At 40.9% G+C, this 22,770-nt stretch overlaps 1 protein-coding gene across 3 annotated transcripts; it reads left to right on the top strand.

The window, feature by feature from the left end:
* Positions 1 to 654: 654 nt before the first annotated feature.
* On the top strand, positions 655 to 22,711 carry asap3 (ArfGAP with SH3 domain, ankyrin repeat and PH domain 3). Of its 3 annotated transcripts, none has more exons than XM_063498433.1 (26): positions 655 to 1,059; positions 4,629 to 4,701; positions 7,123 to 7,268; positions 8,638 to 8,712; positions 9,562 to 9,611; positions 10,641 to 10,764; positions 11,723 to 11,808; positions 12,054 to 12,129; positions 13,056 to 13,142; positions 13,391 to 13,500; positions 14,171 to 14,240; positions 14,363 to 14,450; positions 14,808 to 14,856; positions 15,637 to 15,803; positions 15,901 to 16,034; positions 16,205 to 16,296; positions 16,431 to 16,611; positions 17,533 to 17,618; positions 17,726 to 17,841; positions 17,923 to 17,990; positions 18,816 to 18,923; positions 19,115 to 19,334; positions 19,462 to 19,753; positions 19,847 to 20,063; positions 20,248 to 20,375; positions 20,686 to 22,711. In XM_063498433.1, coding segments are annotated over exons 1-26 (2,970 nt in total). In that variant the 5' UTR covers positions 655 to 933; the 3' UTR covers positions 20,687 to 22,711. The 3 variants fall into 3 exon arrangements, with proteins under 3 accessions (XP_063354503.1, XP_063354502.1, XP_063354505.1); XM_063498432.1 differs by having other exon boundaries at positions 20,248 to 20,379; XM_063498435.1 differs by lacking the exon at positions 20,686 to 22,711 and having other exon boundaries at positions 19,847 to 19,962; positions 20,248 to 20,361.
* The last annotated feature ends 59 nt before the right edge of the window (positions 22,712 to 22,770 follow it).

The raw sequence follows: 22,770 nt of genomic DNA, 5'->3' as shown, positions 1-22,770 counted from the left end.
ATGCAGGACTTATGTTAGACACACAACCCTTGCCTTTTTCACCACCTCTCTGATGCACTAGGTCTTCTTTTCTTTTCCCTTTTTTCCCTTTCTTGTCTCCCCAAACGACTACAGGAAATGTCAGTGAGGAGGGATATCAGAAATCCTCCCCCTTTGAGAAATATCTTTTCATTAGATGAAAAGGAAGAAGAAGGAGGCTTTGGAGCCTCAGCCAAGAGGATCAAGGTGCAAAGACGCAATGAGCCATATAATTAAAGAGCAGCGCACATAAAAACCCGAATCCTTTTCTCGGGTTTAAAGAAATACCTTTTCCTCTTTCCAGTGTTTTGGTAAAACTGCAAAGTGCAGTTTTGAAAGACAGCATTCAGTGACAGTCGATAAACTGAGTCCTATCATAGCATCCCATCCATTGAAATTCTTCTCCTTAAGTTAAGTCTGTGAATGAAGAATTCTGCATCCATGGCGACCGGACTATAGTTTGCATAGAAATGAGAAGTATTAATGAAAGAGGTGGTGACAAGAACACACACATACACACACACACATACGCTTTTCTCTCTGTTTCTGGTTTGCCAGAAAGCACAAACATTCCCACGTGACGGTGGAGTTTGCTCCCTCCCTCATTGAATGCGCTCACAGTAGCGCGCTGGTGCACCTTCACGCGCACACGTTCTCGGAGTCGCTCGGGACTTGCAAAGTCTAGTTTGACTCAACTTTCCACCTTAAAGACTTTGTTCAAAGGAACTCAAACTCAGAGGAATACGGTGTTTTTTTTATTATATATTTTTTCAGTTTCCGCAAAGGAAGGAGGGAGTGACCGTACTCTTTCCCTTCTTCTTCTTCTTCTTCCACTTCAAATGGGAATTACATGCGCGCGTGTAACTTTGCCTCACTTTTCTCTTCACTGACTGTCGGACCCGCTTCGCCCGAAACATGCCGGAGCGAATAAGCGTTTCGGACTTTGTGGTCCTGACAAACGAGGATTTGTCTTCTCCGGGAACTTCAACGTTTCAGTCTAAAATGAGCGACTGTCGGAGCACAGTTTCAGCCGTGGAGGAGGTGAGAGTTGTGGAAGGGGGAGGTGTGTGCAGAAGACATACACCTTTGTTGTTTACCTGACGTTTTACCCCTACCTGTAGCTTGTTTTTTGTTTTAAACTCAAGCTTTAATTTTTTTTGTAACATAGTTTGCACGTGAGCACAGGTTTCAGCAGTAAACTTGCTGTCTTTCACGGACCGGTAATTTAATTCCAAAAGGTATAGAACCTACAACTATGCAGTGGCTTTCTGTCGGAAAAAGCGGGACTGTCAGTGTATTCATTTTGGAATTTCATGGTTCCCCAGTTTAGGACATGGGAGTAGGTTATGTTTTCTGAAATGTGGAAATTGATGGGTGCTGCGCTTGTACAGGACAGGCTTAGAGTGCGTATATGATCTGTTCAGTATAAACCCCAGTGCCTGATTCAGCAAATGAGTGAAGGTTACATGAGGTTACAGTGTTCTTGTCGTCGGTCTAGTGGGAGTCAGAGTGGTGGGGCACTAACAGAGCACACACGACACAGAAACATGCCTGAGTCACACAGAGTGATGGATTGTGTTTGTAAGGGTAAGCATGCACACATGCCCATAGCTGCAAGCAGGTCTGTCTGCATGCCCCTCTTCATAACTAGTACTATGAAGACTTGTTTAAGGCTTCTCTGTGTGCGCATTGGTGTTTTGTTTGAAATCTTTTCTCTCAAAGCTCCTCGGGCAAACGAGGAAGCAGAGGGAGCCCACTATGAACTTGGCCATAAAACAAATATTCCAAATGTGCATGTCAATACTTCCTTGTCTGTATTCTTTGTGACTAAACCTTATGGATCAGGGTTCTGCTGTGGTCCAGATGGATTTGTGTTTTTGGTTAGAGTCACATCAGTCTGAGTCACTGCTCCTAGCCTGGATATCTTGATGGCCACCTCTAATAAGAGGAAACCTCACCATAGCCAGAGAGAGATGAAGGGTGTTCTTTAGGAGTTCCCTGGCTTGAAAGTGAGACTAAGTGGAGACTCTAGTAAAGAAGAGCATTTTAAACAGCTGTGTGATGCATTTTACTTGGGCTCATGTCCTTATTTATCAGCATGACACGCTGGAAAATACATGGCTGGAATTGCTGTTTAGGGAGGGTCATGCTGGAATCCTACACATGTGAACACAACCAGATGTAAGGGCAGTTATTTCTTTTCATAGATGCTCAGATTATAGTTATCATGTTCGGTCAGCTCATCCAGGACTAGGTTGATTAGTGGCAGGAGTAAACCACAAGAAGAAAAGCAGAAATAAACAGTTTCACTTTCTTTAGCAATAGGCAACAGTAGGCCATGTCATTCCCAGACATGCTTTTAAGAACCGATCTAATCTTGATCAATGGGTTGATGTGTTGAAATGTAACACTGTGTAAATTTTCCCAGTGATAAGTGTAATCATCATGCCAAACTTAATGTGGTGAGTACAGATCATATATCAGTGAAGTCATCCAATGTTAAAGTCTACTCACACACCCGTACAGTGGGAATACACAGCCATAGATAATGAAGCAAAGTAACTGTAAGTGACACTGCATTATATCAACATGAGTACACATGCATTGTTGGTCTATTTCAGCTGAATGGTGGGTTGTCTCTAAAGTTTTTGCGCGCTCTTTCTCGTATTTATCACATTTAGTTCATCAAAAGCAACCTGTTTCACTGACCTGCCTCAGCTTGTTTCCACTATTTATTGCCATCTGCCAACCAACTCACCAGAGGAAACTCCAGCAACTCCCATCTCCAGTCTCTACTAAATCACTTTCCCACTTCTTGACTATGGCGTCACATAACAGAACACACCCGCACCGCCTTTTAATTAATGAACTAACATTTAGGGAGTGAACCCGACCGGGAAGGCCTGTGGTTTGTAAACAACACCGTCCGATGAGGCAGAGTGTCTGTTAAGTCTAGATTGCTGGCTCATTAAAGCTATTTCTGGTGACGTGTAGGTGGAGTGTCGTAAGTGTAGTTCATTTAAACAAGGGCCCGCGAGAGGAGCATAAACAATATGTAGCTTCAAATAGTTTGGGCTTTGAAGAGTTATTGTTCAAATACAATGAAGGCATTTTAATGTCTGTGCCATGTCTTTGTTATGCAGTGGGGTTTTTTTTTAGTCTCACAGTGAAAACTTGTTGTTTCAACGCAGACAGTGACAGGTGAAATGCATATTGTGACATCATTTGGGACTGTACACGACAGTGAAACGCAGACTATCATATGCTGGGTGAAGGCTTACTCATCTGTTTGGCTTTGTCACACACCGTGAGAAAATTAAACCAACGCAGATTCTCAATGTAATTTCTGAAAGTGTACCGATACACTTGCTGGCACTTTATTAGGTACACCTTTCTAGTATTAGATTGAATCCCATTCAGAAGTGCCTTAGTTCATTGTGGCATCGATTCTACAAGTTACTGGAAACATTCCTCAGAGATTTTGTCTATATTACCACGATAACATCGTAGTTGTTTTTACAGATTTGTCGGCTGCATGTCCACGGCGTTAATCTCTGTTTTACCACACCTTGAAGTTGCTCTGTGGGATTAAGATCTGGTGACTGTGGAGGCCCTTTAAGCGTCACAATCAAAAAAGCAGTTTGATATGATTTGAGTATTGTGAAGTGGCACGCTATCCTGCTGGAAGCAGGCATCAGAAGATGGATACACTGTGGTAATAAAGGAATGGACATGGTCAGCATTCCTGAGCATTGTTTAAATGCCAAAGGATACTTTGGCATTTAAACAATGCTCAGTTGGTAGTAAGGGGGAGAATATATGTCAAAAAAATATCTACCACACCGTTACATTGCCAAAAACTTGAAGTGTTGATACAAGACAGGATGGATCCATGCTTGCATGTTCAGACCCTACTATTCACATTTCATAGCCAATATCAAGACTCATCAGACCAGGAATTTTTTTTCCAGTCTTGTGTTGTCCAGTTTTGATGAAACCGTGCGAAATTGTAACCTCAGTTTCCTGTTCTTAGCTGACAGGAGTGGCACCTGGTGTGGTCTTCTGCTGTTGTAGCCCATCTGTTTCAAGTTTCAACATGCTGTGCGTTCTTAGATGCTCTTCTGCTTACTTGGCTAAAAGGAATGGTTATTTGAATTAAATTTGCCTTCCTATCTCATTGAAGCAGTCTGTCTGTTCTGTCTGACATCAACAAGGCATTTTCACCCAGAGAACAGCTGCTCATTGGATGTTGGTTGGTGATGATTGTCGTATGGGTGGGAAAATCCCAGTAGATCAACAGTTTTGAAATAGCCAGACCAGGCACCAGCAATTAAGCAAAGTTCACATGAACTTAAATCAGTTTTCTTCCCCATTCTGATGCTCAGTTTGAACTTAAGCAGGTCATGTTAATGATGTCTACATCCCTAAATGGACTAGGTTGCTGCCATGTAATTGTCGGTTTTAGATATATGTTTAAACAAGCAGACGAACTGGTGTAGCAAACAAACTGATGTAACAGAGAATTCAGTAAGCATACTTTTTGCTGTAAATGTTGAGTTACTGCAAGTGCAAACATTCTTATCTCATTCCTGATTTCTCTTTCTTTGCAGTCTCTGGAGACAGACCACATAGCCCTGCAGAGGATGAAGAAAACAATCAAAGCTATACACACTTCTGGAATCTGTAAGTGCCAGCGTGTCACATGCAATTCTCATTCACTCAGTAGATTATGAGTTAAAGAAAACAATTCTACCTGCACTTATTACTTAGAAAAGTCCCCTTAGTTCTCTTTTTTTTTGTACATGAAAAAGGTGATACCGGAGAAAATGCAACAGAAGCACAATAAATTAGCTTACACAAGCTGTAGTTGCACATAAGTTTGTATTTAAAGTGCTACAGTGCAAAAGGGAGCAACAGAAAGGGGAAGAAAGTAGGGTTATTTAAAAACAAAATCCCCAGATAATGATTTCCATCTATACAGAAAGTAAAATAACCCATCTCTCACTAGCCAGCTGTCAAGTAAAGGTCAACCTCTATTTTGACTGTATGATCTGCTTAGTGCATAGGGGAGCCTTCAGTTCAATTCAGTTTTATTTATGCAGCGCCACGACAACAGTCACAAGAACATTTCCTTACGTTGTAAGGTAAAAACCCTACAATATTAGAAAGAAAACCCCAACAAACATGTGATCCCTTAAGGGTGAGCACCTGGCGACAGTGGGAAGGAAAAACTCCCCTTTAACAGGAAGAAAACTTCCAATAGAGCAAGGCTCAGTGAGGGGCAGGTATCTACCACAAGCAGCTGGGGGGCGAAGGGGAAAAAGAAAAGAGCAGTGACACACTATGAGAGAAAGAACCAGAGTTTAATAATTACTAATGACCCTTCACATAATTTCTGCTATGGATGACGTCATCCGACTTGTGTTTATGAGTCAGGCCCCCTATTCTGGCACCCAGGTACGTGGGATGATGTTTATTTAAACAACACACTCTATTGTTATGGGCTGTGTATGCGTTGGATTCTGTGTTTAAAGTAAGTGGCTTTGGTGGTTTCGGCAACTACAAGGCACCCTCTTCATTGACCTCAGTATCCACAAGGTCACCAAGTGAGTGCTTTCTGAGTTTGTGTGTGTGTGTTGTGTAGATTTATGTCACTGTAGCTCGCCGCGGAGCTGTCAGATGTGGGCATGAATAACACATTAATGCTCACCTCAAAAATGTGTTGGAGAAACAGAGAAAATGCTTAACATATCCTGAGTTTGTTTTTCTAAAGTTGCTTGCAAGCCTTGCTTCCCATTTTAAGGCATCGGCTTGTACTTTTTAGTAAAATGAGTCAGCAGGCTAGCTGCACAGAGTTGGGCAACCAGATGTATCCAACTGTGCTATAGCATCTATAAAGAAATATTTCATTATTGTTTGCTTTGTCTAGTTTTTGTCTCTCTAAGTGGAATCATGTGGGTTAGTTCCAGTAATCCGAGGCTGGGAGGCCCTTCCCTTTCACTCATTATGCTATTGAACCTATTTAACAGTCCTGATGTTAGTTGTGGACCAACAGTGTGACTCACAATGATAAAAAGCCTGACTCCCACTCCTCCCCCGTGCTGGTTTGATGCTCTGTTACTGTGTCACACGTATGTGCAAATTAAGAGATTCTTTTATTTCTTTCTCTATTCCCATAAGTACTCAGTACTTGTTTATGCCAAGATGCTGTGGCCTGTGAGTCTGTGTGTGTTCTGGTAGAGCAGTGAAAAAGCAGAGTTGCCCCGGTGGTATCTGGCAGTTAAAGGTCAGCTGTAACATCATCCTTTGAGCTACGCAGCGACTCAGCTGTTTGTTATTTGATAGTTGCACGTATGTTTATTGTAATAATTTTTCTTTTCAGCGGCCATGCAGCCACAACCTCTGCAGTTTTCATGCAAACCCATAGATCTCATCTCCTCCATCCCGCAGTTTGTCTGCATTCCTTCCTTAATTCACAATTTTTCTGTCAGACAAAATGTTCCATTTCTGCTTTTCAGCCAGTGTTAGCCTGTCTCCCATCTGCAGTCAGTTTACCATTTTATATTTGTCTTGAAGTGGAAGTGGAGCAGAAACTTGCTGTGCTTCCTCCCCATGTCTACTTCTGTCTGTTTAGTCAGCTCTGGGTGCCTCTACAGATGTGAGGTCCACGTTATAAGGAGCCCATATTTGTTGATTTACATCCAAGATTTCCTAGCTTGCATTATAACGTGTGTTTGTTCATCCTCTTTTAAAAAAACCTGTAGAATGAAACCTTGTTTTATACTACGTAAACAAAAGTCGTGCCCAGATTCTTCTCCATCAGCACTTGTTCATAAATATTCAACAGACCGAGAGCTTACAAAAGTCATGGCCTTTAAGAAAGGGACCTATAAGCCTCTTGGACAAACATGAATTTCTATGTGTTCTACTCCTCCTCCTCCACTGGGTGTAAACCAGTGCTAATTTGTCCCACATGCTCACCTTGTTAAACTATTCCCAAGACAACAAGTCAGTCTGCCTTTGTCAGATTTTCTGTGCCTGTAAATTACTCTGAGTCACTCCTTACGGTCTGTATCAATACTTACTCTGTGTGTTGTTTTTCAGCACATGTGGACAGCAAGGAGCAATATATTGAGCTGCTGGAGAACTTGGGAAATAGCCACCTGACTCAGGACAACAATGAAGTCTCCACAGGGTTCCTCAACTTGGCTGTGTTCACCAGAGAGGTCACATCCCTCTTCAAAAATCTGGTGGGTTAAAAAGGACAAAAGATGGGAATACAAGGGAAAGGAGACATTTGCTTAAATTCTGCTGCTTTTACTAGAGTTAAAATCATTTACACTAGGTGCATAGAACTAGGACTAAGGAAGACATGGCTCTAATATACACAAATATTCATATAATCAGAGAATTTTCAAAGGAAATGTGCCAAATTTACTTTATTGGTCCCCATAAGCACATGTGTGTGCTCGCATACTTACATGTTGCATGAACGAAGGTGGTTTTCAACAGCTGAATACTTGGGCCTTTTGTTTGAGGCAATCCAGAACCCTCCCTCTGATAGTTTCTTTGGTGATGATAATTCATCCCAGACCTCTACGTGTGAGTCAGCACACACACACACACACACACATAGACACACACACACTTAACATGTGTCAGGGCCTCACAGGGGAAACTACAGCTTACAGATGTAAAAGGAAGTGGGCCCAAAAGCCTAAAAGGAGGGTGATTTAAGGAGTTGTACTGCAAAAAACTGCCTGAGCATGTCCCTTAATGCCTCGTTTGAGTGTTAGCGTACGTGCCCCACTGTCTCAGTGTGCATATAAACATGAATCCATTGATCCATGTCATCTGTCCATGTGTTGACACTGGAAGCCGGAATTTCCCTGTGTAAGAACTTTATGTGTTATCTATCGGCTACCCCAGTGTTTGGCTGCCAACCAAAACAAACTTGCCACTCTTCAGGCTGCTGTGTCAATATATCAAGGTTAGCTCTACAGTCGGCTCAAGGATGTGGTTGGACATTATTTATGTTAAGAGCAGGGTTCAGCTTGGTTGTAATTCACCAGAAGCCATAAAAAGGAAATCTAGATGATAGTGATCCGGGGATGTGTATCAGTGAGTCATGATGAATGTATGTTGCCATGCATGCCAAATTACTCATGTGATGTACTTAGATGGAGGAACTGGTTGTATTACAGTAAAAAGCGACTTGTTGGGGTTATACTGGTTGTTTTGTGATTCATTCTTCCCAAATCCACAATGGCGTTAATCTAAACTTCATCCAAATTTCAAATGAATTTCACTTTACTTTGCACAAACACTTCATCTAGAGTCATTGCATCATCCTCCCACTTGGATTCGAGCATTGTAGTGGTGCAGTGTTTTGTTTTTGATGACTCGTTAGTCCAGAATAACAATATCACCGTGCTTGTGAGTTATCAATTTCTCATTCCCAGAAATGCTCGTACAGACAGTCAGAGTGCGTAAAACTCAATGTGAGTGCATCTGTTTCTGCTTATACTGCAGCAGCTAAAGGTCATCTGTGGCATTTTACGAAATATTTTTCCATTCTTCACTGATTTATTTATTTTTTTGTTCTCTTACATGCTTCAGGTACAAAACCTTAACAACATCATGGCGTTTCCTCTGGAAAATGTACTGAAGTCTGAGCTTCGGGACAGCAGATTGGTGCGTCTGGATTTTATTACTAATAAATGAAATGCTCATTTAATTACTGCTACCTAAACTGGTTCACATGTGATAAAGTTTTATCGTTATTGTTTATCTAGCAACAGATATGTGGATTGTAATCCCTTTTTTGAAAAAAGAAATGCACATTTTTGTCAAATATGTGAAGATAGCTCAATATTATAAAATAGAAAAAGATGTTTAGATGTTACAGTTCACACAGAAATCTTCCTATGAGCGAACCAAAAGCCTCGCAATGACTTTATATAGTCAAGATGCAGTGCTTTGTATCTGACGAGGTTCTGTTTGTATATGTGATATCATTGTCTGGAAGAATGATTCAACTATTGCAGTGTAAACTCTATTTTAGGGCAGATTTCAACTGGCAGAAGTTGTATTCACTTAAATGTTGACCCCACTAAAGTATTGTTTAATATAAGATTATTTATCCAAATTAAATAGTAAGAGTTTGCTACGTTCCAGCACAGAACTTACCCGTCTTGCCAAGTATTTAACCTTTTGATTTGCCATGCTAACAGACTAGTGAGTAATAACCAGCCAGTGCTTCTGCAATCTCCCATCTCTGCCCTGTCTTTTAAACAGCTGACTCTGCAACTGAATATTGCTTCATTATAACTGTGAAAGAAGGCACAATGCCACTGAAATCCTGTTCATCCAGATAGCAGACTAGCCAGGACAATTGCTCGACTAATTGCATCACAGTGTGTTACCTGTCTTGCTCCACCCGCTTGAGTAATAACCAGGAAGAGCTGTAAAATACAGTTATTACTGTGTGTAATGCAATGGGGATATATTATTAATCGTTTTCTCTCCTCTCCCCTCAAACAGGAGCTCAAGAAACAAATGGAGAAGAGCTGGAAGGATTATGATGTAAAAATGTAATTATCCATACTCTATCCATACTGTTACTTCACATTCATCTGCAAGACTCAGACTGCAGTAGAGTTCTTCATCATTGGCTCATTGTTTTCCTGAGAGTAAACAACCTTTTAAAAGCTGCACTGTAGATATGATGTAGTAATGCCATAGCCTCATGTGACATTTTGATTTGTGCGACGATAACGGCGCCGTGAAATGAAAATGTTTGTATGTCAGAGGCTGTAATTGTATCTGGCTTGCTCATAATGCCAATGCAAGCCGGTAATCTTGGAGTGCAGCCTCATGCCTTTTTAATAGCTTGGCTAATCCACGTATAGCCCTCTGTGTCCTTGTCCTCTGCATTGCAGCAACTTCAGCAAAAGTAACTTTTGTTTCACATTTATTAACTCCAGCTCTATTGCCTTTTCATATGCAGTTTTAGTTGCCGTTGTCTGATGTTAGCAGATAAACACGATATATACACCCATTTCCAGCAAGTGTTTTCCTAGTGAATTTGCAAAATAATGCAGGCACGAGGGTTCACAAAGTGTAAATGCTCATAAATTCATAGCCACTTGCACAGGCCTCACATTGATGCATGACAGAAATATAGATGAAGATAGTGACGAATGTGTTTGTTTCAAAAGCATCATGTATTATATTTCCTTCTCATGTGGGGTTTAGGAATTTGTGTGGCAGCATAAGTTAATAAGATAATGATTCATATCCCAAGGTCATTCCCAGTTACTTTAAAAAGAAATCAAGCCGAAGCATTTGCACTTTACAGCCGTTATTTGATTTCAGTCCAGCTCTGGTTCAAAGTGTTTTATAATGCTGTAAGGAGATTACATTTCATCCAACTTCCTCGCTCTACACGAGAAAGGGAAGCATGATGGTGGAGTTTGTGATGGAGTAAAAGCTGCATGTGTTCATACAGATGGAGCTGATCAGATTTAGCTTTTGTGACACACATCGTGTGTGCAAGTAAAGATGGATAACCTTCTTTATGTCTTCTTTTCATTCTTTCTTCCATTCCCTTCCCCCTCCAGAGTGAAGCTAGAGAAGGAGAGGAGGGAAAAGAACAGGCAGCTGGGACTGATCAGGACAGAGGGATCAGATGGAGCAGAGGACATGGAGAGAGAGAGACGGATCTTCCAGCTGCAAATGTGTGAGGTGGGGAATTGGTGCCAGTCAAAATACCATATTCCAGACTCCGTTGGCATACCTGAGCTGGGCTTCATTTATTTTACCAGGGTGGTCTGCTTATTTAGATTACATATTCTATTCATGGTGGACTGGTGGTCACTCCTTTTTGTGTCTCTTCAATCCAGTTCCTTTGATGGAAAAATATATTTCATTAGGCTTAAACATGAGCATAGTTATTGAGTCTCAGAACTGAATTTCAGAATAGGTGGTGTCCTATAGATTAGCATACAAAGAAAATTCAGAAGCAGGTAATTGTGCATCATCATGCATAATCAATCACCAGATTGGGGGAAATGGGTGAAAAATGCACTAGTGGTGTAGTCCTAACTGAGTTTGGTGGTGCACATGCAGCTGGAGAAAAGCCTGAGGAAAAAAAATAGTCTTATCTTGACTGAGACCAGCTGTGGAGACAGAGGAGAGGCAGGGGAAGATGAAATTTTCACTTGTTGCAGCTCACCCCAAACCCTCTGTCTATTAATCTTTCTTTCCACCTACATATATGTAAACTCAGTAAATCACACAAAATGTCACGTGAATGAGCAACACAGAGCTGCTTCAGGTAGACACTGATGGATGAATCCAGATGAAGGTTTTATGGGGCAAAGAGTACAGTGTAGTCATTCAATCCACACAGAGCTAAAACCCCATCGCTTGCACTCAAAGTCTCTCTCCCTCTTTTTTTACATTTCATCATTACATACTGTGAATTTGTGTGTTTTTTGTTTGTCAATAAAGACTCTTTACACTCGAGCTGTACAGTTAAAATATGCAGTAAACACATTAAAGGTGTGCACTCAAGGGTGGAATTTAAGCTACTGAAAAACGGTAGCGTCATGCTTCGCTGCATGTGTTTACAGACCCATCGGTCCTTTCTATGGAGAGTGGTTTCAGAGGTGTTTTTAACTGTCTGCGTTTATTCTTTTAGTACCTTTTGAAGATCCAGGAGCTGAAGGTGCGTCAGGGTCCTGATCTTCTCCAGAGCCTCATCAAATATTTCCAGGCTCAGCTGAGGTCAGTATCTCAGCTGGCATTTACTTTCACAGATATGTTGAGTTTTAAGGGATTCTGCGCAGCAGTCGGTCTTTTGTTGTGGTTCTTGTTAACCATTTACACTTTTTATTCCTACCTAGGCTTTTTTTTTAATGTGGGAGTGAAACTGTTGTTACAGTTTCAGCATGTGGTGTTTTAGTTGGTGTGAAATCAGATGTTTAAACTAAAGTAGCTTGACTCAGCATTTGTTCTTTTTCTGATCTCAGTTTCTTTCAGGATGGGCTGAAAGCTGCAGAGAATCTCTCTCCCTTTATCGAGAAGCTTGCTTCATCTATTCACACGGTACACATGAAAGATGCTCTGTGTTTTTCACTCCTCCTGGATTATATGCATGTTTTTTGTTTTTTCTTACCCAGTGTTGCTGTAATTGCTGTAATTTTAAAAGAATATTTGATTGTGACTAAGAGGTCAAAATATGCACATACCCCACATATTGATGTAGGGTATGTCTATTTTAGACTACTTTTCTTCATTCATTTATGTTTGGGAGGAAAAAACTGTGCACATGTAGAATTTTACAGTAAAACCCTGTGTTATGTTTTAGCATCTACTTTTTCAGTGTTGGTCTTTCACAACAGCCAACCCCCTCTTCACTGAATCCACAAGCAGCGACTGTTTAAAGGAGTCTCTTCCCAGAAATGCTTGCCCTCGTTTCCAATAGATGGAAATGAATGTATCATTCATTTTCATACTTTCCTTAGTACACATCTATTTCTCCAACCGCTTTAACTGGGTTTCTGCCTGCGCACTATTTGCCGTGCTCCGTTTTTCTGGTTGGAGCTGCTGGAAACAGACTGTTAACTGTGATACTGGAAACGTTAGAGGTTTTTCTGGTTCTTCATGGGCAGAACACAGAGCCGTTCAGACATGCCAGACCTCAGTCTCGGGAAGGAAATTCAGATAGAATCTGTGTCATGGTTCTCCAGGAAAACAAAATACTTAAACTTCCCAGTTAAACTGGCCTGTGTTGCTTGTGAGTGTGGTCATTCTGCTTCTTAATACAAAATGAAAAACCTCAGAAGACTACACACCCAAATACTGAACTCTGTTCTAGATCATTTAGATCATTACACAAAGCTGTGTGTTGTCATTCCACACCCAGAACAAATGAAAAAAAAACATGTATGTGATCAAGTGAACATATTCTCTTCTTCCAACTTTTTTTCTTCTTTTTTTTAGTAAAAATATTTTCATGGTGTGTTTTGTAGGTACGCCTAGACCAAGATGAAGAGGTAAAACAACTCACACAGTTAAGGGATTCTCTTAGATCACTTCTACAAGTGGAGGGCAAAGAGGTATGTTTATTTATGTTAGACTCTTTATTTATGTCTGGTAAGTTAGCTTACTGTAGACCTTTTAATTTGTCTGTGTAAAACCAATATCAGCGCTAGAAAAAGCCCAGGTGCACTGGCTTTAAGTTTCCTGCTGATTACAACAGTAGTGTTTTGCCACCGTTGTTATTGTATTGCTTTGAATTTTTATAATCTGGAGAACTGGTTTGTAGCTTTAAAGTTAAATCCTTAAATCACTGTTTATATTCCAGGAGTACCTCAACAGGAAAAACTCTGGCAATGGGTATAGCATTCACCAACCGCAAGGAAACAAGAAGTACGGAACGGAGAAATCCGGTTTCCTGCTTAAGAAGAGTGACGGGTGTGTAAAGGCATTAGCTGGTGTCACGTATGAAGTTGGAACACAAGCATTTTGCAGGAATTGCAAATACATACAGAATAAGAAGAATGCGGTAAACGGTGCTCACTAACATTGTAAAAGACAGAAATGATCTCAGCTGGGTGAAAATTAAGTAAGTATGGCACAGAGAGAGAAAGGCTAATGCAAACTTTGTCTGCCCCAGCTGGTCTTCATTATTGTGAGATGAACTTTCAAGCAGGGGCCCCTCCTGTGGAACTTATTGGCAGACTGGCTAGCTAGCTGATCCAACTTTTGCGTCATGCGCATGCACGAACACACACAGACACACACACACAGCCCTAGATTAGTGTGTGATAAAGAGAGGGGATGTGGTTCAGTAGGGCAAATAGGAGGCTTTGGGGGAGTAAACTTTTCTCAGGCCACTGACAAAAAACAGAACATGTGCTTAGCAGTTTTACCTGATTCAATCAAGATGACGAAAACAGGAGTACTGTGAATAGGAATAATCTGGGCCAGCAGAGTGTATCTAATGGTATCTGTTAACACGGCTTTCACTTAATGCACTGCACACATCATACAGAGAGATAATAAATATATTCTTCATGCATTTGATTATTTTTTTTAATAATAATTGGGCTTTTTTTTTCTTCATTTGTGCTTCATCTCAAAGGATAAGGAAGGTTTGGCAGAAGAGAAAGTGTGGAGTCAAATTCGGCTGCCTGACTATTTCCCACAGTACGGTGAGGACTCATGATTGATACTGTGCTTTTAGACAATAAATGCCACATGAGGTAAACTGTCAGCAGGGAATACAGCAAATATGTGAGCAAATACATACTGATACAAATGTGTTTGTCTTCAGATCAATCGACCCCCAGCCAAGCTGAACCTGCTGACCTGCCAGGTGCGACCGAACCCCGAGGACAGGAGGACCTTTGACCTTGTCACTCGTAGGTTTATTTTTAACTTTTGACCTTCAAGCTTTCCCCTCAGCATATGATCATTAAAGACTGTAAAGAGTCATCTGCAGCACAGATGACTTGGAAACTTGCCTCTTTGGTCCTCGCATTTGAAATCAGGATCTGAGATATTTCATTTTGGCGTAAATGGCAGACATTCCCAGTGATTAATATGAACTGCTGCGCGGTAAATCAGGGGTGGTTGTGTGCTTCATGCTTGTTTTATGCCATGTCTAGTTGCGCAAGCTTTATGTTCACTGTTATCTTTCAACCCTCTCTGCTCCAATTTCTACTGTGTAATTTAGTTTTCAAGATAATATTTAACTTTTGTTTTTACCCTCTCCATAGATAACCGGACATATCATTTCCAGGCAGAAGACGAGCAGGAATGTTTGATGTAAGCTTTGAAAGTCCTGTAGGCTGCATGCTGGTATTTTTGTGTGTTTTCTCATTTAAAAGCAAGTTGTTGCATGTCATACCCTTTTTATGTCAGTGGAGTTATGTATAAGAAAGAACCTTTGCAATGTACACATAAACAGCCAGGACTCCAGTCAGAGACAATAAATCGTTCCTGTAAGGAAAGGGTTAAACGTGTTTTCATGAAACAAGAAACGCTATAATTTGATGGCTTATGCAGTAAAGAACAAGCTGAGCTGACAATTTACAAAAAGTAAGACAAACTAAATGATGCAGAAAGACTGTTTGAGTCTGAGAGAAACCTAGTCGGTTCTGGGTGGGAATTTTCTTGGTAGCCACAGGCGTCGAGCAGGGGAACTTTGTGTGTTCTGATGTGGTTTTGGATGGGATTGCAAGTGGGGTTCTTCGTCCGCTGTCCTTCCCTTCTGTGTGGGCCTCCAGGCAGTTTCTTTGATGTGATGAGCTATGTAAGTTTAGGGGTACAATGACAAATGGTTTAAATGGAAAAGTATCCGAGCTTCAGAAATGACAGATGTGAGAATCACAATAACTCTAGGTGGATTAAAGTTGAATTAGTCATAATTCAACAATAAAAAACATGGATAAAATAAATTGTTCAGCATTTTTTGATGTTTTAGTGAAAGAGTCTTCTCGTTTCCCATGGTGTCGCCGACTCTCTGTGGCTTAAACTTCAAAATGAATTGTTACAATATATGAAATTTAATAACAATGTTCTAAATGTATATCATCTGCGCTTTAGTTGGGTGTCCGTGCTGCAGAACAGTAAGGAGGAGGCCCTGAACACAGCGCTGGGTGGGGATCAGCTTCACCTCCAGGACAGTGGGCTTCAGGAACTTTCCAAAGCCATTATTGCTGAGCTTCGACACATGCCTGGCAATGAGGCCTGCGCAGACTGTGGAGCTCCAGGTTGGCCAGTCATTCTTATAGATGGTTACAGAAGTACAAGTATGTAATTACATTTGTTTTATGAGCATAATGAATAATCACCAGCTGTGTATCGCAGATCCAACATGGCTGTCGACCAATCTGGGCATCCTGACGTGTATTGAGTGCTCCGGCATCCACAGAGAGCTAGGGGTCCACTACTCCAGGATCCAGTCCCTCACTCTGGACCTACTGAGCACCTCCGAACTACTGGTACTAAATAGACACATGGGAACAGACAGTCTGCAGGAAACTTGACAGACAGTTTTTTCTTTTTCTTTTTTTGGTCTGCATATCCTACTTGCAGACATTATGCAACAATGTGCTATTCTTTGAAATGTCTTCACGTCACATATTTGTGGATGTATTGTGTGTCACTCCAGCTGGCCGTCAGTATTGGCAACACTCGATTCAATGACATCATGGAGGCAGGCCTTCCAAATGACTCTGTCAAACCATTGCCACAAAGTGACATGTGAGTCTCTGATTTATAATTTAAGTGATCATGAAAATGAGTTATAAATACACACTGCCTTTGACATTAAGAATGCCTTCAACAATGCCAGCTTATTAGTTTATTTTATTGAATTGCATTTGCTTAACAACCAGGAATGCCAGGAAGGAATACATTGTGGCAAAGTACGCTGAGCGTCGATACGTCCTACGCAGAGAAGAAGCAAATCCTAGCCTGCTTTATGACGCCGTGAGGAGCCGTGACCTTGCTTTGCTTCTGCAGCTCTATGCTGAGAGAGCAGATCTGGCCAAACCACTCACACTCCCTGAAGGACAGGTAAAGATAACTTAAAGCCACAAGTGGAATCCCACACATTCATTTCCTCCCAAAAACTGCCCTGTTAGGGTGGGGAAAGCTTGTAATAAACCCTCATTACGCAGTGACAGATTTAAACTTGTGACATTCCTGCAAATGATGTGCGTTTAGTTTGAATGACAGCTACATCCTGACCGGGCCGCCCATCCAGTTTGTTTACAGGTTTAAAGGGAGAGGTTTTAAAATGTTGCTTTGTTGTTTTCACTCTAGAAAAGTTGACAGAAATAAAGACAGAAATCCACCTAATGTTTTAAAAAAATATCTATATGACACAGTGTTCATATAATGCAAGTAAACAGTTGCAGTATTTGAAATATATTTAAGGTGGGTGGGTCATGAGAGGCCCTCCCATCTCTTTTGACCTTTAATTTAGTCTTTACCCTCCTCTGTTGTCTCTCTCCAACGTCTCGCCTTCAAGTCTTTAATCATATTCTGCCCTCCTGTTATGGACTTCCTAGTCAGCGCATGTTCGCGCGTGCATGTGTGTGTGCTTGTTTGTGTTGGTTGGCTTTCATTTATTATTTCAGCTCTTAGGTCAGAGCTCATGTCTCTGGAGAACAAATAAGCCAGGCTCATTGAATTATGCAGGCTCTTCTGTCTTTCTTCTGCCCCTCCTGTTTGCCCTTCATATAAACAGATAAGGCCTGAAGCTTTTAGCAGTTTTTAACACACCAACATGAAACGGTTGTTGCATGGTCAACCTCTGACTTAAGCTTTACTGTTATCATATTTGTAAGACTGATTTTTAACATAATGTGCAGCCACTTCAGGTGATTGACTGAAGTAGCTATGCAAAAAAATATGAAAACAATATGTAGTACAGATGGAAGATCTCTTTAAATGTCACCAATTTGACTTTGTTTATCTTTGCTTTCCATTAAGGGACTTAAGGAGACAGCGCTCCATCTTGCTGTGCGTCTGGAGGAAAAAAGCTCTCTGGCACTTGTGGATTTCCTTTGTCAGAACAGGTCAGACATTGATATGTAGCATGTTTTACTTACTTTGCATGGGCAGTTTGGTTTTTGCTTTAGTACAGTTTTATGCCATCTATCAAATCTATACATTCATCTTACAGTAACTGTCTGGAGAAGAGAACTGCAGAGGGGAACACGGCCCTTCACTACAGCGTCTTGTATCATAAGCCTGAATCTCTTAAGTTACTCCTCAAAGCGAAGGCAGCGCTTCAAACAGGTACATTTTACTCTGTTAATTGTATTTCTCTTTTGCATAGTGTCACAAGTAGAAAGCCGCTATTCTTTCTTTCTCCTGTAGTGAACTCGGCAGGAGAGACGGCCTTGGATACTGCCAGGAGATTGCAGCATAAACAGTGTGTCGAGCTGGTGAGATCTCACTTCCCCTTTAGCTTTTAAAGTTTTTAATTCATAATACTCAGAACACACACTGGCAGGAAGTAAGTTCAGCTGAGGAATCAAGTTGCAACATTATAATACCTACCAGAAATCCAACTCCAGAAACAAAATGACCCAATTTGCACAGCTGGAAACACTACCTTGAAATAACTCCCTGTGCAGCAGAGCTCAGCTAGGGAACCCTATCCTCATTGGGTCCCAGTGTGTATCATTCATAAACTGGTTTTATTTTCTTACCGGCCATCTACGCTGCTGAATCAGACCTGCCTTGAGTAACATCCTGTTTGATTGTGAGAAATCTTAAAAAGAATCCTGTGTGGAACAATAAAAAAAAAAAAAAAAAAAAAAGACGAGTAAACTACAAAATTCCTGCGTTGCATAATCGGCTGTACCCCTTTTAGTTTGCAATCACACACGACTGTTTATGTGGAAGGATGTAGACAGACTCTTTGGACTTTTGGTTTCACTTTGGTGAAAAATATTGACCCAAGAGTCAAACTTCCCCATCATGCCTTTTTTCCTGCTAGCTGTATTTTTTGTCTTTAATATAACAGCTAACGGAAAAGATTGCAATGTTTACTATTATTAGTATGCAAAAAAAACAAACAAACAAAACTACATTACAGGAAAACGTTAACAAGCAAAATAAAGAGAAGACGGCAATCAAGTCAGCGTAGGAGTGAAATAAATTAGGTTTGATATAACAAAGTTAACTGGTCAAATAAAGTCACGTGTACTAATGTAGAGTTAAATATTCTGTTTGTGCTCTTTTGTGTTTGCGTATGTGTTTTTTAGTTGGAGCTGGCGCAAAGTGGGAAGTTTAACTCTCAGATACACGTAGAGTTCATGTGGGAGACGCAGTCTCAGGAATTCTATGACAGTGAAGATGACCTGGATGAGAGGGTAAATGACACACACACTAACCACAGTCATTACTGACTTTACCTTTAAGTCAAAATAGACTGTGAAAAGCTTGGACTTTTTCCTTTCATTTTACATTATCCATTTTGGAAAGTTTATAAATAAAATTAAACGAAGAAAGATGAGGCGGCGCTATAGAAATTAATGTTTTGTTCATTATCTCCTAACTCCAGGTGAGCCCATTACCCAAAAACCGATCTCCTCTATCATCAAATGGAGGTGGTGGACCTTCCTTTGCCCACTGGAGTGTCAGTTCTTCCGCTGCTAGTACAAGTAGCAGACCTTGTCAGGCTTACGAGAATATAGAATTTCTATATAAAAATCCACCAGTCAATAGCGCCCCCTCTGGAGCTTCAATGCCTCCGCCACTGCCAGCTAAATCCATCCAAAGAGGTAAGCTACGTTATACAGATTCTCTAGATTAAAAATAAATGAATGAGTTATAATGAGTTATTTAAGCCAATGCTAGTTTTATTAATTTACATTGTTGCTCTTGTTCTTCTTTTTTTGCCCTCCACAGGCCGCTCAGACCCACAGATCTCAGTCACACCGCATGAAGGAAACCAAATTCCACGACGCTGCTCGAACCCATCCTATCACTCATCCAGTCCCCAGATGCAGGCACGACACAGTCCTCCTTCAGGAAATACAGAAAACCAAGGCCATTGTGGGAGACCCCCTAGGTCTCCAAATGGACAAGCAAGCCTGCTCAGGACGCATAGGCAGACATGGGATGGTCATCTTGGTTTGAGTTCTGGATCTCAAAGTGGTGCCACATCAGGTTTTTCTCAGAATCACATAGGGCCTGTCAGGTGAGGAAGAAGAATGTGAATCTAGCTCCTGTTGTTTTAATACTACACAGTTTAGTATAATTTGATCTTGTTATTTCTGGGTTATTTTTCCAGTTCGGAGAAGACCACGTCATACCGCCGCACGAGCAGTGGAGGAGGCAGCCAGGGAAAGTGTAGCGTTTTGTCTCCGGCCTGTGTGGGCAGCCAGGAGGATCTGTACTCCACCCCAGGTGGGAATAGTAAAGCCCTTACCCCAGCTACTGCTCCAGCCCCCGCCCCTTCGTCCTCACCTGATTTGACCTGTATCCCACGACCTCGCAGGAATGCTATGGTACAAACGACAAAGAAACCTTTTTGTATTATTTTTAAATAAGTTCAAGTTCTCTATGTCACACGCTTCCATTTCAGGAGTTTTTCACTGAGGAAAAAACGCTTAAGAGATTTCACAGTCAGTGTATACATTTGCTGGTGGCACACTGAGAAGCATAGCTTACAGAAGCATATGTCTTTTCCAGATTTCTAACAGCAGGCCACATCAGAAGCGCGTCAAGGCTTTGGTGGACTGCCGAGCCGTCAGTTCTGAGCAGCTCGCCTTTTTCAAAGATGAAATTATTGTGGTCACAGCCACTAATGACCCCCACTGGTGGGTAAGTGTAACTACAGATTCATTACGACCTATTTTCCACTCAGTAGCAGTTTTTTGCATGAAGGCCCAGCCATCAGTCTAAGATAACCTTGTTCATTCACCCACTGCATACTTTGTTTCTTTCAGTAGTTTACTCAGGAGTCAATCCAACAGTTATTACAATTTGGCATTTTTGTGGATTTGTATATTTATAAACTCAGAGTAAAGTACAGTAAAATAAATTACCAAAGTTAAAAAAGTTAAAATAAATCAACTGGAAATAGTACATAGAGGGATTTGATTGACAGACATATATTTTTCCTAACAGACTGGTCACATAGAGGGGGATCCATCCAGGAGTGGGACCTTTCCTGTAAACTATGTGCACAAACTAACAGACTAAAGAGGGAACACAGTATTCTTCAAAATGGCAAAACCCAACCATTTGATCTTTGGAAGTTGATCATCACAAGTTGGAATTTATCCAGGAGTGGACTGTATTATTTTTCTTGGATACAACTGGAACTGACAACATTCCCACACAACGATTTCTTGGCAAAGGGATATGTGAACATTGCGACTTTAGGATTTTAAACATTTAGTCATCCCTAGAAGGCAATAACAAGAACTGAAAGCTTTCATGCCACCCTTTCTAAAACCTAAACAGCTATTAAAATGAACATGTTGTGCATTTATTGTCCAATGTTCATTTGACCATTAATCATATATTTGTATAGCAAATGCTGAAGTTGCTTATACTGATCTAGGACTTGTACATAGAGGCAATATTTACTTGTAGGGCAGAAACCCTGTAAGGCACTTTAAACTCTGAAGGAATCTTCAGAAAAGCTGGCACACCTGTAAGTGTGTACATAGCCAGCTACTGAATTGGGATGTAGCCCCCCCCCCCCCCTTTTTCCTTTGTTCTTAATGGAAACTGTTGAACTGTTTGGAATCGCAGTATACTGTGACTTGGATATAAGGTTCAAACCTGCTCAGTGTCTCAGTGCCGCCTTCCCGGGAACCTGCCAGCCAGTCTGCCTCCTGCAGGCGTCTGGACACCCCAAGGAGAGATCAGAAACTTTAGCCCAGCCGTGTTGACTGTCTGCATAGCTCTCTGGCGGCATGGAGAGCAGAGGATCCGGTTTCTTTTGGCTGTAGGCACTATTCTCTGGAGAACATGGAATAACGATGGTGTTAAGAAAAAAAAAAGACTCTTCTGTACTACCAGAAAATGGCACTTTAAGAGGGCTTGTTAAGAATAGCACCCTACTGCAGTAATTTGTTCAGTGAACACATCTTTTCATACACACACAGTGGTCTTCAGGATCCTTTAGGAAAGAAAGGATAGGAAAGCAGAGAATGGGAGAGCTTTCACTGCCAGACGTAAATCTTCAAATCTAACACATTTCACAGAATTTAACCCACAACTTCTTGTACATACGTGTCTGAAATGTCTATATATGTGCACTCATCCAGAGTATATAACACCATTTTTTTTCATTTTTACATTTTATGTATCATAAAGGATTATATCATTACAGATAATCTTACTTCATGTCACAAATTTGATGTCCTCTCATTTGACATCTTTTGTCTTCTGGTGTTTTGTTAGTTGTTAAATGACTGTGGATGGGAGCGGATAGACACAGATGCATAATGTATTCATAAAGCATTCTTTCTCATTAAACTAAAAACTTGTCACAGTTTCTTCTGGCAAATAAATCATGAGAGAAGCAGGTTATCAAAGATGACAACAGTTTACTGCATCTGTAAGTAGGAACTAGCAGATTAGCTAATTTCATTGGGTGTATTTGACACATACACATTAAACTTGTTTCAGTCCTGTGATGTCTTTTATACTTTTAAATAAGGTCAGATGTTTTGGTACCAAGGATGTCATCTACTAATCAGAAGGTTGGTGGTTCGATCCCTGGCTGATTGAGTTATTGTGCCAAACTGTTACTGGGCGAGATTCTGAAGCCCAATTCGCTCTAGATGTGTTAATCAGTGTGCGAGTGATATAAGACATGAGTTGCATAAAGTGCTTTGAGTGCTTAAGTGTAGTAGGGAAGTGCTATATACAAACCAGTCCATTTATTTCAGCACATTATTAAAAGTAGAGTTGGTGGGATGGTAACTCGAGACAGCAATCAGGGAGATTAAAATGCACTTTACTGTCTTGTCTCCAGCTGCCTGTGGCTGCGACAGAGTATAATCTAGGCTCGACACTGCCAGATTATGAAATGTGTGACTTATAATACTTAAGAATACACTAATCCCTAATAGTCCATATTCTGAAAACCTGAACTCATTTAAGATCTTTAGAGTCCAATATAAGACCTGCAAAAAATTACTTTGTTCTAATCAACAGGTTAAAACCTCTTTTTTTAAAAAAAAAAGAATAAATTGA

The sequence above is a fragment of the Pelmatolapia mariae genome, linkage group LG16_19 (assembly GCF_036321145.2).
Source record: "Pelmatolapia mariae isolate MD_Pm_ZW linkage group LG16_19, Pm_UMD_F_2, whole genome shotgun sequence".
Classification (NCBI taxonomy): domain Eukaryota; kingdom Metazoa; phylum Chordata; class Actinopteri; order Cichliformes; family Cichlidae; genus Pelmatolapia; species Pelmatolapia mariae.
The sequence above is the reverse complement of the archived record's forward strand: the minus strand, read 5'-3'. Positions and strand labels throughout refer to the sequence as shown.

Excerpts from the sequence above, each read along its gene's own strand:
- asap3 (XM_063498432.1), top strand. The coding sequence starts at position 934 with ATGCCGGAGCGAATAAGCGTTTCGGACTTTGTGGTCCTGACAAACGAG. Across the intron at positions 16,297-16,430 it reads CCATTGCCACAAAGTGACAT|GAATGCCAGGAAGGAATACA; the intron begins GTGAGTCTCTGA and ends CTTAACAACCAG. Across the intron at positions 17,619-17,725 it reads GATTTCCTTTGTCAGAACAG|TAACTGTCTGGAGAAGAGAA; the intron begins GTCAGACATTGA and ends TTCATCTTACAG.